Source organism: Setaria viridis, chromosome 2 (assembly GCF_005286985.2).
Source record: "Setaria viridis chromosome 2, Setaria_viridis_v4.0, whole genome shotgun sequence".
NCBI lineage: Eukaryota > Viridiplantae > Streptophyta > Magnoliopsida > Poales > Poaceae > Setaria > Setaria viridis.
In genome coordinates, this window is record NC_048264.2 from 30,310,797 (window position 1) to 30,325,128 (window position 14,332).

The 14,332-nt window shown below is 42.3% G+C and overlaps 1 protein-coding gene across 1 annotated transcript; it reads right to left on the bottom strand.

The window, feature by feature from the left end:
• Positions 1 to 1,319: 1,319 nt before the first annotated feature.
• LOC117843163 (uncharacterized) lies at positions 1,320 to 2,574 on the bottom strand. Its single transcript, XM_034723723.2, has one exon. It carries the CDS (start codon positions 2,189 to 2,191, stop codon positions 1,763 to 1,765), a length of 429 nt encoding a protein of 142 aa, XP_034579614.1. The 5' UTR covers positions 2,192 to 2,574; the 3' UTR covers positions 1,320 to 1,762.
• Positions 2,575 to 14,332: the final 11,758 nt, after the last annotated feature.

Below are 14,332 nucleotides of genomic sequence, written 5' to 3' on the forward strand. Positions count from 1 at the left end.
CTTAATTTGATACTACAAAATATGAATGGCATAAGAAATAATGGATCCGTAAAAGAATCTATATAGACTTGGACAAAGGAAAACTTCCATTTGTGTAATCTTTCTTACTTAGCTCTCCTTTTTGGCGAACAAAGCATTTTGATATATGATATGAATCATACACACACACACACATTATGAAAGCTCGTGTTTGTTTGATTTTGCCAATTAATGATGAATCCTTCATAAGTCAGTACATGGCACAACATATAGTTCTTCTAAGCCACATGGTTGAGTAGAGACGACTTGTTCAAAATTTAAGTCTCCTGTGCATTGTAACTTTCCTGATATAGTGTAGATCACCATAATTAGGTTCTGTTTTTTCTTCAGAAATCGGTGTATTTCGTTTCTTACACTCGTGTGATCTTGATCTACTTTGTATTATGCTTGTCTAGCGAAAATGGTCTTCTTTAACATTAAGTCAATCATTCAACAAGTTCCCATGCATGGAACCAAAGCCTACATGAGTTGGGTTTTTTAGCAAATATATATATATATGCATGGACAAATTCATTGCAAGGTTAGCTATCTTAATGCGAAGATTCAAGTAGTTAAGTAATCTTTTGATCATTAGGTTTTGAGTGAGACCATTTAATCTTTTGTACAGAAAGGAAATACATTAGACACCCTCTGCTATACTTTCTTTTTGAAATATGTCAGAGGGAGAGAAAATAACAAGGAGAGTATGCATGGTATGAAAAGGCTAATCAAATTTACAAGCTACTAAATTTATCAATTGAATTATATACAGGGGATCACAAGTTCTTATATTTTGGAATGGGATCTTTGGAGCATAGATATTTGACTTGAATGTTCATAGGGTTGGAAGCAATTCAATTTGACTTGATGTATCTGTTGGGGGCATAAGGTGGAAAACAAAGGTATATATGGGATGTGTTTTTATCATGTACCATGAAATCCTGTAGGGTTTCAGAAGACCTTATTTCGCAAATTTGTGACGATGTGCTTCTGTGGTTCACAGGAAAGTATGGGAAGCATTCCTATAGAATTTGATTAGGAAGTTCAATTCCTATGAGATTCCAACAGTTCAATGAGGGCCCTGAAAAGTTCTAGCTAAATGAGAACGACAATAGATACCCGTGCTACTAGTGTATGTGGGGCTAGTATACACAGAGAGATACTGGAATAAGAATAATATGGGACACTCTAGATATCAATCGTACTCGACCGGTAAAGGATTTAATTTGAAGCACTGCTACCGCATCACAAATTGATCAAAGTTTGACATGGCATATGCACAATTTAGAATCACCTAAAGAAGCTCCCAACAGATAATTTCAATTGAAGATGCCTGCTAAAGTTTACTGAAAGCTCCAATTGAAAACAAAGAGGACAAGATGCAAGGCACAACCGAAGAGACTGCATCACAAACTTATCAAAGTTTGGCATGGCATATGCACAATTTAGAATCACCTGAAGAAGCAGATGCCTGCTAAACTGAAAATTCAGTTGAGAACGAAGAGCAGCAGGACACGACACGACTGAAGAGCACACCAATTACCACGCCCTTTGGATATAGCAGGATCGACCGGCAATAGTTCTTGCCGATAACTTCCATCAGAAGAACACGATTACACAACTACATGTGGAACTGATGTCGAATCCAGCACTGCGAAACAGCTGACTTGCACTCACCATACAGATCGAATTATCTAAGCAAACGGGGCCAAGCAAAGGTGGAGGAGGATCGAAGAGGAACCAATCAAAGCCTGAGGGAGAGGTCCAGCTCGTCGGCGCGCTCGACGCCGTAGCCGCGCTCCGACGACCTCCTCTTGTTGGTCGGCAGGGCAGGCGCCGGAGCGGCAACGGCAGCAGGCTGCTGCTTGTCCATCCTAGCCCTCTTGTCTTCGGCGACGAAGACTCCGGCGGCGCCGGTGTCCCCTGGCCTGGCGGCAGCGGCGGCGGCATCGCGGGCGCCCGAGGCGGCCGCCCCGTGCGCGCGCAGGGCGGCGGCGATCTCCCTCCGGCGCTTGGCCAGGCTGCGCTCGTATTTGTGCGCGTTCTGGTGGCCGCCGAGCGCCTGCGAGCTGAAGAACTTGCGGTCGCAGTACATGCAGACGAAGTAGCCCGGCGGCTCCGGCGAGGCCGAGGGGTGGAATAGGGTGAGCTCAAGGTTGAGCTCCTGCTCCATTACACGGTAGCAAGCTGCAGCCAAGCAGCACCTGTCTATGGCGAGGTGTGTATGGGAGAGAGATGGAGAGCGAGGCCGGGGGGAACCGGGAAAGAGAGCTTAATTTGCAACAGCAATCATGGTACTAAGCGGGTGTTAAATAGAGCGCCAAACTGGTGTTGTGCACTGGTCCGTGAGATCAGGTTAGTGGAGAGAGTACAGCCAGTGGACGGGGCTCGCGCACGCTTCCGTTTTGGTAGGTCTGTGTGGCAATACCAGTGGAAGAATCAGGCCAAGTTGCTTGCCGCCGGAGGCCCGGAGTACACCGGTTCAGTCAGACAAGTAGCTTTAGGAAACACACATATCTGTCTCATGAGGTACATCGGATATGGGTGTATCATACAACCGTGCATGATATGCCTGTTCGCTTCAGCTTATAAGCCGGCTGAAAAGCTGAAACGGCTGATTTGTTGTGAGAGAAAAACACTGTTTGATGGCTGATAAGCCGACTGAATAAGCTGAAGCGAACAGGCCGATGGAAGTCCAGCCATAGCTCTTGGGCAGTAATTTCAGGCTTTCAGCCAAGCTAACTGATTTTTACTCTTGCCATACAATTCTCAAGGATGAATGGCACATGTAAAATCTAAGTTTTACTGGGCGATGAAAAGCACAAGGTGTTTGGAAATACCCCTAAGTACCTATCACATCGGATGTTTTGGATACTAATTAGGAGTATTAAACATAGTCTAATTACAAAACTAATTGCACAAATGGAGTCTAATTCGCGAGACGAATCTATTAAGCCTAATTAGTCCATGATTTGACAATATGGTGCTACAGTAACCATTTGCTAATGATGGATTAATTAATCTTAATAAATTCATCTCGCGAATTAGACTCCATCTGTGCAATTAGTTTTATAATTAGCTTATATTTAATCCTTCTAATTAGCATCCGAACATCCGATGTGACCCTGCTAAAGTTTAGCGCATCGTATCAAAACACCACCTTAATCGAAACACTGTGCAATCCAACCAGAGAGTCGGAGCTCACTGTTAAGCACACCTGCACACATGCAGCACAGAGACAAACAAGGAGAGCGGTCGGAGCACAGCGAATATAGGATCCCAGATGCAAGCTAGCTAGGCGCGCCGGCTGTTGGCCCCACAGGCCCCCACCATACCTCCCGGTGGGTAGTAGCGACGACAAGGCGTTTCGCTACAGCTTACATGCCATGGACCTCGCAACGAAACAGAACAGCACATGCGGCCGTCACCTTCGCCATCGCCCATCAGCGGCGTGTCCACCGGCGGGCAGCCGGGGACCGGGTGGCGCTCGCCATCTCGCGGGCTGCCATCGCCATTATTGAGTCGGGCAATCGGCCGTAGCCGTCATGCGGCACGCGTACGGCGGCAATGGCTGTCGATAGGTTATCTGCTTGCTGCGGCTGTCGTAGCCCTGTAGAGAGCTACTAGCTGCCCCTTTTCTTGCCCCTACGGTACATGTGCGCGTCTACTTGTGGTGATTTCATAACTCCTCTTTTGGAAGGGCTAATAAAAGCTAGGTTGTTGTCGCTGCCGCAAACGTCCAAAACTTCGGCGCGTTTGGTTCCAGGGATTAAAATTTGTCCATGTCACATCAAATGTTTAGATACTAATTATAATTAAGAATATTAGATATAGGTTAATTATAAAACCAATTGCACAAATGAAGGCTAATTCGCGAGATGAATCTAAAGCCTAATTAATCCATAATTAGCACATATTTACAGTAGCATCACATGGTCAAATCATGAACTAATTAGGTTTAATAGATTCGTCTCGCGAATTAACCTTCATTTATGTAATTAGTTTTGTAATTAACTATATTTAATACTCCTAATTAGTATCTAAACAATTAATGTGACAGGAACTAAACTTTATTCCCTGGAACTAAACACCCCCTTCTTTTTCGAATCGGAGTACACGTATGTACATGGTAAATGAAGCATTTTTTTAAACAACATGGTAAATGAAGCATTGAAACACGCCATGTCCATTCACGATCATAAGAAGATTTTTTTTCATCACACGGTTCAGATACAGATACAACAATCGCACAAGCATGTCCATTCACGATTATAACTTTATAAGCACACGCATACAGACCTTACCTTATGTATGAACGTTATGAGAGACCAGGCTGATTGATCCTGAGGTAACGATAAAGTCACAACATATGCCTTGTTTCGATGGGCACACATCACCTACCACTGAAAGACTGATTAGCCATAAAAATACGAACATCCATACGACCATACTAAGGGAGAGACTTGACCACGAGTGGGCAGGTTCAAAAAAAAACCTCCAACATAGCTCAACTCACATAGCTCAGCTCAGTTCATGATGATGAAGAGCTGTTGGCAACGGAAATCGTATTTGAGTTGAGAAGAGGGAATTTGGACATTGCATAAGTATGTTTAAAATGTTGTTATATTGTTGTGCATGTTTATAATTTGGAACTAATAGAGAAAGGTCATCTTTGATGACTCAAAACTCATTAGTTGTCACGTATTCACATACATGGGAGTTTTTTTTAATCAGAGATGATGAGCCCATTTTCTACCAACATAATTAGTCATGGCAACCATATGGTTCCTCGAACAAGCGACCGGAGACTAGGTTTCAGGAAACATGCTTTGTTGCTAAGGACGAGAAAGCATAAAAATATGAAAATAAACATTAAAGAAAATTTAAAAAATGGGATCTTAGGCCTACCCCATGATGAGTCAATGCCACTACATGTTGCGCAATGACCCTAACCCACAAACTCCTTATATTCTCCAGAACTGCGGCTTTGTACTATTAAATATAATGTTATGTGTCAAGGTACCAGAAATTCCTTTCAACCCCTCTTAAACACATGTATCATATTATGTTTGACCACGTGGAATGAATAGGACAAACTAAATAGCATAACTAATCTATTTTATAAAACTTCAACTTTCAGAATAGCCACGCTTAATGTTAGGCAAAACTTGATAAACTTTACCCTTTATTAGAATTTTAAACAAAATTAAACAAACAAATTGAAGCAATGAGAAAAAAATATAACCTAACAAGTAGAAAGAAACAACAGCCACTGGACATTTGATTATTTCATCTTCAAATGTGCATCGATCACCTATTAGGATCTTGTACAAAATACAGCCATCCAGAAAATACGTGAAAGTTATATATTGAAACTACGGCCTAACAAATCAACATAGTACCTAGTGTAGTCTATGGTGCCTGACAACATAAATGCGCACCTAAGCATGCATCGAAGGTGGCAATATCAATATTAGTGTTGTAGATGTCCACTTGCATTCATCCTTGATGTTAGTACCGGATGCCTTTTCCTCCGATACTAACACGTGAAATTAGTACTGAACAAACGATACCGGTCGGTATTACCCAACCGGTACTAAAATCCCCCTTTAGTACCGGGTATTTTGGTCGGTACTAAATGGCATGGCATTTAGTACTGAACAAGCGATACCGGTCATGCGTTCGGTACTAAGAGGGGGTTATTGACCGGTACTAAAGATCGGTTCTCCAGTAGTGGCCATCATATTCATTGTCGCCGGCTTCGGAGTTGGAGGAGGAGGAGTCATCCTCCGCAATGTTTGTCATCCACCTCCTATGAGAGCCTAGAGTAGGTGGAGTTTTAGGAATCTAGTCTCATATTATTGTCCTTTCCCAGCTAGCTACCACTCTTTTTCTTAGAGTATAATGTGTGTGACTTTGGTCACTACCCTTGATTTATCTTACCCTGGCCCGTTATCATTAGAATGTTGATAGATTTAACCAGATCTCATCTCAATATTTCATGATACACTTTAACCATAGTGTTTCCCTGAAAAATATTGCACCAGTTGCACACTCACAAAATACTTGCAGTAGGTAGCTCAAGAGAAGTCATGATAAAACTCGAGAAGTAAAGAAATCGTGGGAGACTCAAAGATCATTTGACGAGACAATTCCTAATTCAGTAACTTTGACCGGATATCTGATGGCCCAAAATTACAGACATCAGAGTCGCACGTTGGAATGCACTATTGACTGGAACATTCGAAAATTGATTGGAAAAGTTGTCAGAGCTTTGGACTTGAAGCCGTGAAACCCTATGTGACTCGATCATCCGACGAGTACGGTTTGCAATCGTTGGAATTTTCACTTTTCCTTCACGCAGAGATGTTGCAAGCTAATACGAAGCCAACTCGGTGTGTCTGGATGGTCCAAAGGACCAATGGAGTTTTGACTAGACAATTTCACAGTGGAAAATGACCTTTTTTTTTGCAATGGATATACTTTCCATGTGATTGTGACGGAAAAATCCAACGAGATCTGTTTGAGCAATGGAATATCCGGCGACTACACTTTTAGGAGAGTTGTTGAGCAACAGCTAGTTCTTGAACTCTAACCTACCCCCTCACCTGGTACTTTGAGCTACTCTTAGCACCCAGAACACTTGAGCCACCCTATGAGTAGTCAAGAGTGAGAAAGAGCTTTCAAGTAGAACAGTGAAGTGATAATCTCAAGGGCATCATTAGTGCTAGTTGAGTAGCAAGTGCTCATCGAACTCATGATTAGGCTTAGTGCTAGTCAAGTGAGGCTTGAGGCTCGTTACTCTTGGTTTTGACAGCACCTAGATGGCTCTTGGTGACTTTGGGGAGTTCTTGGTGAGCTCTTGGAGAGATTCTAGGAGCACCAATAAGGAGTTCTTGTACACACGGTTTGAAGCCCGAAGTCTCCGAGAAGAGGACATGGTTATCCTTAATGAGCAATTGAGTGTCTGAAGGTGGAGCAAAACCCTTAGACCTTGTTTGAATAGAAGTGGATTGAAGTGGAATGGGAGGGATTTGAGGGAAAATTAATTTATTTTAGACTCGATCCCCTTCGTTGCACTTCAATCCCTCTCTATCCAAATAAACCTTTAGTGAGTTGTCCAGCATGGATAGGAGGCATCAACTCCTTGATAGCATGGGAAAGATCTGATGTCTCTGTTCTCTTCTCTTTAAGTTCCCGCGATTTTTGTGTTCTTACTTTAAGCATTTACCTTCTTGTGAGTTTCTAGGCTAAGGTTTATTTAATTTGTAGATTGAGCAATACTTAGAAGTCTTGGGCCATTAGATCGTTTTAAACAGAAGTATATGCTCGGTAGGGCAAGTTCACTTTTCTGTCGAAGTCCTCGATAGAAAACTTTTCCTACGAAAAATTGCTAGTCCCTACTATTTTTCACCCTTTCCATAGGAATTCAAACACTAGGGAAATCGCGGAGTCCTATTAGTGGAGCATAAGAGTAATATAAGAATATGATGTAGAATATACTCTCTCTGTCACAAAATAAATGTGTTTCAAGGTTTGTCCAAGTCAAACCATTTTATAAAAAATGTGTGACGCCAAACAAGTATCCTTACATTCATCGTAGAATATCAAATCATAATTATATTATTTATTGTATATAACCATAAATGTTGATATTTTTTTACAAAATCCAGTCAAACTTAAAATAGTTTCTTGTCGGGTTAAAGTTAATGTTTGAACAAAGCATAAAGCCACAAATTGAGTATTTGAACAACTGTTTTCTCTTTTTGACAGTGATGATCAAGTGTGTAGAATTAAGTTACACACATCTACTAATGGTCTTATATTTCCGTAACTCTGGATCATTATCGAAGGGCCTAGTTGTTCCAGTGTGTTCCGTTGCGCTTTTATAGTATGGCGCCTGCGTGCTTTGCTCAACTGAAGCGCCTGTCGACAAACATTTTGCACAGGCATGCCGCTTGCCCTTTTCCCTGCCCCTGCTGACGTGCCGCACTGCTACATTTTGTACTACTAGTGCATACTCCCTTCCTTCCAAATGTTCCAAATTATAAGTCATTTTAATTTTATTGAAAAGTTAAATCATCTCAAGTTTGACCAAATTTATACACTAAAGTGCTAACATTAATGATATCAAATAAGTAACATTAGTTTCTTTATTAATTATATTTTCATAATATATCTATTCGGTGTCATAGACCCTGTGATCCTCCCTGTAATTTTAACCACTTTCTTAACTCCATAGTACGTACAATCCAGTGTCCATGTGCCGAAGCACAGGCGACGATGATCTATGATCTATCCATGGTCAGTCGCTCTCTGCTCCTGCGGCACGTGATCTCGCGCGCGCGCGCAACGCAAACCTGCGTCGTCGTCGTCCTCCTCCTCGCTGGCCGCTCTCCTGGCAACTTTGTCTCATGCTCGCAGTCGCAGCTGCCGCGCCCCCTCACCTCACAAGTCACCCATTGATCTATAGTGCCTATCGATTCGAGACGACGACGTCGATTGGCCGAGGCGGAATCAAAACCTGCCGCGAGTGTCGAAGTCGCGGAACAGCTCGAATAAACTTGGCGTTCTCCCCACGCTCTGGATTCCACGACGATGGCTTTCAGTTTCAGGCTTTCAGCTAGCAGCTCGACCTGTTTGAGCCTGTGACCGTGGGTTTTGTAGGTGCCAGTAGGCAGAGCTAGCTGCACGTACTGTATGTCCTTTTTAATTTTTTTTCCTTTTGGTAAACTGTAGTACGTCCTAACGAGAGACATATGAGACTGGCGCGCTCGGGCTAGGGAGATGGGGCCTTGCAGCAGTGCAGTAAATGCGTGGGGCCTACTTGGACGACCCCATAGATCTACTCAATCTGGCTAGTTCTGTCACTCTACGGGCTAGATGTTCGAGTGGACCATCAAACCACGCAAGGGAGGGAGTCACCACCAATTTGTGGGGGACGAGTCTTGGACTGGCCCACTTGCGTCGTCCTAGCCCTTGTGACCCTCTCATCAGTGTCGTACCTATGAAGAGCCTCCAACTTGCGTAGTATTCCTTAGAGCCACATATGCCTTGCACATTTGCCATTCTATAGATTGTCTTCAGATGTGAGTGTGACATGTAGAGGGATGCGTATATATATTGGGAGTCTGGGATTCCGTGGGACCTATCATTTGCTCTCGTTGTAGAAGAAAAAGCTATTAGCGCACTAGAGGGGATAGCGCCTCTGGTACACGGTCCTACCGGTTGTGCAACCAATATTACTACTTCAATACTAAAGGGAGTCTGTACCGGGTCAAATAACCGGTACTAAAGGGGACCTTTAGTACCGCTTGTTTATACTAAAGGTCTTTATCTTTTCTGTTTCTTTTCTCATTTTCTTTTCTGTTTCTTTATTCTATATTAGTATTTCATATTTATTTCCTTTACGTATACTAGTTTAAATACGCTAAGATATATCAAGTTGTATTTATCTATAATATTACATTTGATATAATATCATATATATATATATATAGAAATCTTCTGCATTTATATTTATGAATAATATTACATTGCATCAACACTTGAAGTTTAACATTTGGATCAAGTATTCTGAACCCGAGTCTTGACGGTGATGCAGATTTGATCCATCATTATGAAACTCCCTCACTGGATTTACTACCTTGTCCAGAAGAAATCCACTGAGTTGTTCTTGAATTGTCCTGATTTTTTCTATCTCAAGGAGTGCTTTCTTCATGTCTCTTATCTGTGTCATTAGCAAAGGTTATTATATAGTAGATCAATTGGTCTGCACAATTAGAACTAATTTATTGTTAAGAAATTTGTGTACGTACTCTGAATTCGTGGTCGGTTATACGCTTGGACCTACAAAGTCATGGATGAACTCACATGCGTAGTATCCGCATAAATTATTCCCGAGATTCTGTCTCAAACACTATATATATGGCAAAAGAAGTTATGAAATATTTGTTGTGTTCAAGAAAGTGTCACGAGATGTGGAAATTCAACACATACCGGGAATTCAGGCTTGAAATCAAGTTCCTCCTTGAATTCACCTACGTGATGTCGACGGAAACGAGCCCATGCTTTGTTAAGGATGTCTATGAGGTTTTTTATTGATCTCTTGATTTCCTCAAAGAGTCCATGATATATACCACGCTTCGATCAACCGCGAAATAAGGAGTATCTAGTGGACGCTGTACATATATGCATAGCCAAAGCTAGTTAGTCTTATGTTTAACTGCTAGTTTGAAAAAGAAAAGAGATGGGAAACACGCTCACTTGAAGTTGTACGGTAGAAGTATGTATTTCTTGTAATGTTGTTTGTCTAGGAACTTATATATGTTCTTCAAGGTCCGATTTGGTCTATCTCTTACAGTTGACTCGTTTATAATATCCGGGTCCATGAAGCCGATGTCATAGTATCCTTTCCTCCAGTAAGTTTGAATCTCCATCCTGCATGATACAAAATCGAATAGGAGTTAAGACATCGCACAATGACTAGAGCAAGGATTTTGAAGTTAGAGCAAATTAAAGACTTACAGAACTCAGGAACTGATGAGCAACTTGTCAAGTGCGTCTTGATTGTAAAGGAAATAGAGTTCCTCCAGTTGCATATTTTAATGTCTTCCCCACAAAAATAATGTTGATCTCCAATCCGAACTTCGAGTATGAGTAAACCATTGGTTGAAGCCTCCATGTACCATTGGTGCAATTTGTACATCTTCATTGGAAGATGGTCCACCAACTGCGGCCACATAAGCGGTTTTCCTAACTCAAATTTCCATTTAGCAGCCACAGGGTGCTTTGGGACATGATCCTTCCCTCGAAGTTGAGCTGGGATGAGATTTGTATCTTTGGCAAATAGGAGCAGGTTCTTATCAAACTCCGAAAGCACCTAGAGCAGGGCAATTGATTGGTTGGATTGGGTTCCGAGCTGTGGAATACTTGGCCCACTTTTCTTCTTCTTCTAAAAAGCCTTTGTTATTGAGCGGTCGTAGTCAAATAGTGGTGGTTTCTCTGCCTTTTTCTCCATGTTTCTAATGAAAGCCTGAAATTTAACCTTATCAAGTGGTGGATCTTTCTTCATGGGAGGCTTTGGTGTGAAGTGAGCTTTAACCTCAACATCCACTACTACGTTAATTTCCTCATCAGTCATCTCGTAAGCTTTCTTGGGCTCTAGTTGCTTCTCATTCGGCTTCTTCTAATTCTTTTTTGTAGCCGCAGTAGGTGGAACTGAAGGCATCTTTCGCCCTGTAGCCTTGCTCATAACAGGGGGAGGTGGACTCATGCTAGAATCCCTATCAGCTGGTGGAGAGTGTGGACTCATGCTAGGATCCCTGTCTAGTAGTGGAGAGAGTGCCCTGACAGATGGCGTAGGTGATCTTGCCCTTGGACCATAGAATCCAACCATGGAAGGCTTCTCCTAGATTCTTTTCCCCGTCACCTCTAGGGATCTCCAGTTCCAGGTCAACCCAACCATCGACCACTCGATCCACCCCAACTTTGGCGTAACCGCGAGCTGGAATCTCCACGTCATAAATTGTTTGGCCTTGTATCGGTTGTTCAGCCATACCATAAGCCACCACGATGAGCTTGTTTTTCACGGGACTAACAAGCTCACAAGGGGCTCTCCCAGTGATGTCGTCCACGGTGTGGCGTTGGTTGTCCTCAAACATGTCAGAAGATCCTTCAGCTGGGGCTTCCATGGAAGCGACATTGCTTCGATGCTGAGAGGGGCTTACGTCGATATTAGCCCCTGATGATGCAGCTGCTTGTTCACTGGCTTGTTTGCTAAGAGCTAGAGCCACACGCCGGTCAATTGCTTCCTCCATTCTTGCTTCTGTCAACGCTACGTGTTCTTGCAACTCTCGCAGCTGTCGTGCGTGTTCGGCCTTACTTCTTTGGTGACTTCTATAAGAATCAATGTGCTCACGAAAGGCAAACTTCCATGAAATTACTCCTTTGCCTCGGCAACATCCAGGGTGTTCGGGATTACCTAGTAACATAGTCAGCTCGTCCTTCTCTCAATCAAGCATGAAAGATCCTTCGGTTGTTGCCTTTATTAACTCAACCAGCCTTGTAGCTACTTCTCTTAATTCTTGGCCGAACACAAATGATCCATCTTCAGGATTGAGCGTGCCGCCATGAGCATAATACCAATGCTTTGCTCGCTCCGGCCATTCAAGAGTTGCCGGTACTATTCCCTTAGCAATTATGTCATCTTCCATCCTCTGCCATTACATGATCCCCCTTCTTGTAACCTCTTGGCCCAAGACGATGAAAGTATTTCTTCTGATGAGCATTGTCAGTGTTGGTTTTAGTTTCCTTAGCACTCTTTTGTGACTGCTTGAACGGCACAAATGAATCCCGTTTATCTTTTAACTTCGGGTGCTTCGTGAAATCTGGTGTAAGGCCCTTCTTTATGTAGTCTTTGTTCAGGTTCTTCTTGTACGTCTGAAAAGCAATTGCACCCTTCCAATAGATCCAATCTTTCACTTTTGCTTCATCTACACCTTCGAATATGAAGTTTTCTTTTATTTGTTCCCATATCATTTCCTTCTCTCGCTCAGGGACCACGCTTATGGGGACTGTGCTTGTGGAAGCGACGCTGTTATCAATTTCAGGGCTTTTCCAATTCTGAAAGCTCATTGGGATGTTATCTCTAACAAGAAACCCAATTTGATTCACCAATTTGATCTTAGCATTGTGTGGAGCAATTGGTTCACCATCTTCATCAATTTCCGTGATGATGATACGGCCCTCTAACTTTTTCTTCTTGCCTCATTTTTGTTTAGGCGTCCTGCTCAATCTAGATGGCTAAAAATGAAAGAACAATTAATTCCTAATAATCTTGATAAGTAAAGAATTCAAATAATGTTTACATATAATAATTGCTATACCTCGCCTTATTGCCCATCATTACCTCCCTCAGCAATTGGTTGCTCCTCATTGCCATTACCACACATGTTGAGGTAGATGCCAGTCTAGCTGTGATCGACCTCTTCGTTTGGTGGATCGTTCGTGTGACCTTGAGCAATCCATTCCATTAGGTATTCCTCATCCAATCAGGCCTGCTCGTCCTCTAACCGTGCCATTGTAACTAATATAATATAAAAAAATTATTCTAAGAAATAGTATGCATTAACAATAAAAAGAATGACTACAAAAAGAATTAAACTAATATAATAAATGACTAATCAATGTTGTACATAATAATGACTACAATTTTTCTATAATTTCTAGCTAATTCAACAATTTTATGCACATTTCTATAATTTATTCAACTATACTATAACTAGTAGCAATAAAAGAAATTACTCTAAGTATTAGCAATTTACAATTTCTAAGTAGTAATAAAAGAATTTTTCTAAGTAGCAAAATTATTTTACGTAGCATTAATAGAATTATTCTAAGTAGCATTAATAGAATTATTCTAAGTAGTAGCAATTTACAATGTCTAAGTAGCAATAAAAGAATTTATCTAAGTAGCAATAAAAGAAATTATTCTAACTAGCATTAAAAGAATATTCTAAGTAGCATTAAAAGAATTATTCTAAGTAGTAGGCAGTTTTCAATTTCTAGTATTCCACTAATAAAACAATGCATGGAAATAATGTACATTAATTTCCTAGCACTATTTATAAATTTTCTAATTTTCATAACACAATTTCTATATTCAACAACACTACTTATAAATTTTTCTATTTTTCCTAACACCATTTATCCTAAATCCTAAAATTAAAGAAATTTTAAAAAAGGATGACGTTAGCGCTGTCGCGGGCTTACGTCAGCAGAGACGGCGCCCGCAGCCGTGCACGAGGGGCGGCGAGCAGTGGAGGAGGGGGCATCGGCCGGTCGGGCTGGCAGGACCGGGGGTCGTGACAGGGTAGGGGCGCGCGACAACGGGGACAACAGTGGCGTGGAGGATGGGGAGGCGGCAGAGGAGGATTCGGTTGGTGGAGGGGACGGTGGCAGCACGGTGGAGGTGTGTCCGCAGGGACGACGGTGCAGAGACGATGGCGCAGCGGCGTGTAGACAACGGCGGGTATAAGGGTGACGAGGTGGGGCTAAGTGTCTGGGGAAACGAGGGAGGAAGACGATGGGGTTTTATCCCCTCCTCCCATAGTACCGGGTGTAGCCTTCACCCAATACTAAAAGGAGCCTTTAGTACCGGGCCTATCCCCCACCCGGTACTAAAGGGGTGCCTAGGGCGCCAAACGAAATCGCTCCCCCTTTAGTACCGGGTGTTATTATCACCCGGTACTAAAGAGGGTTGTAATCTCCTGTTTCAGTTCCCGCCAAGACAATGTTTTAATTCCTTTCTTTT

What these genes read in the sequence shown, in the direction of transcription:
- LOC117843163 (XM_034723723.2), bottom strand. Translation starts at nt 2,191, where the DNA reads ATGGAGCAGGAGCTCAACCTTGAGCTCACCCTATTCCACCCCTCGGCC.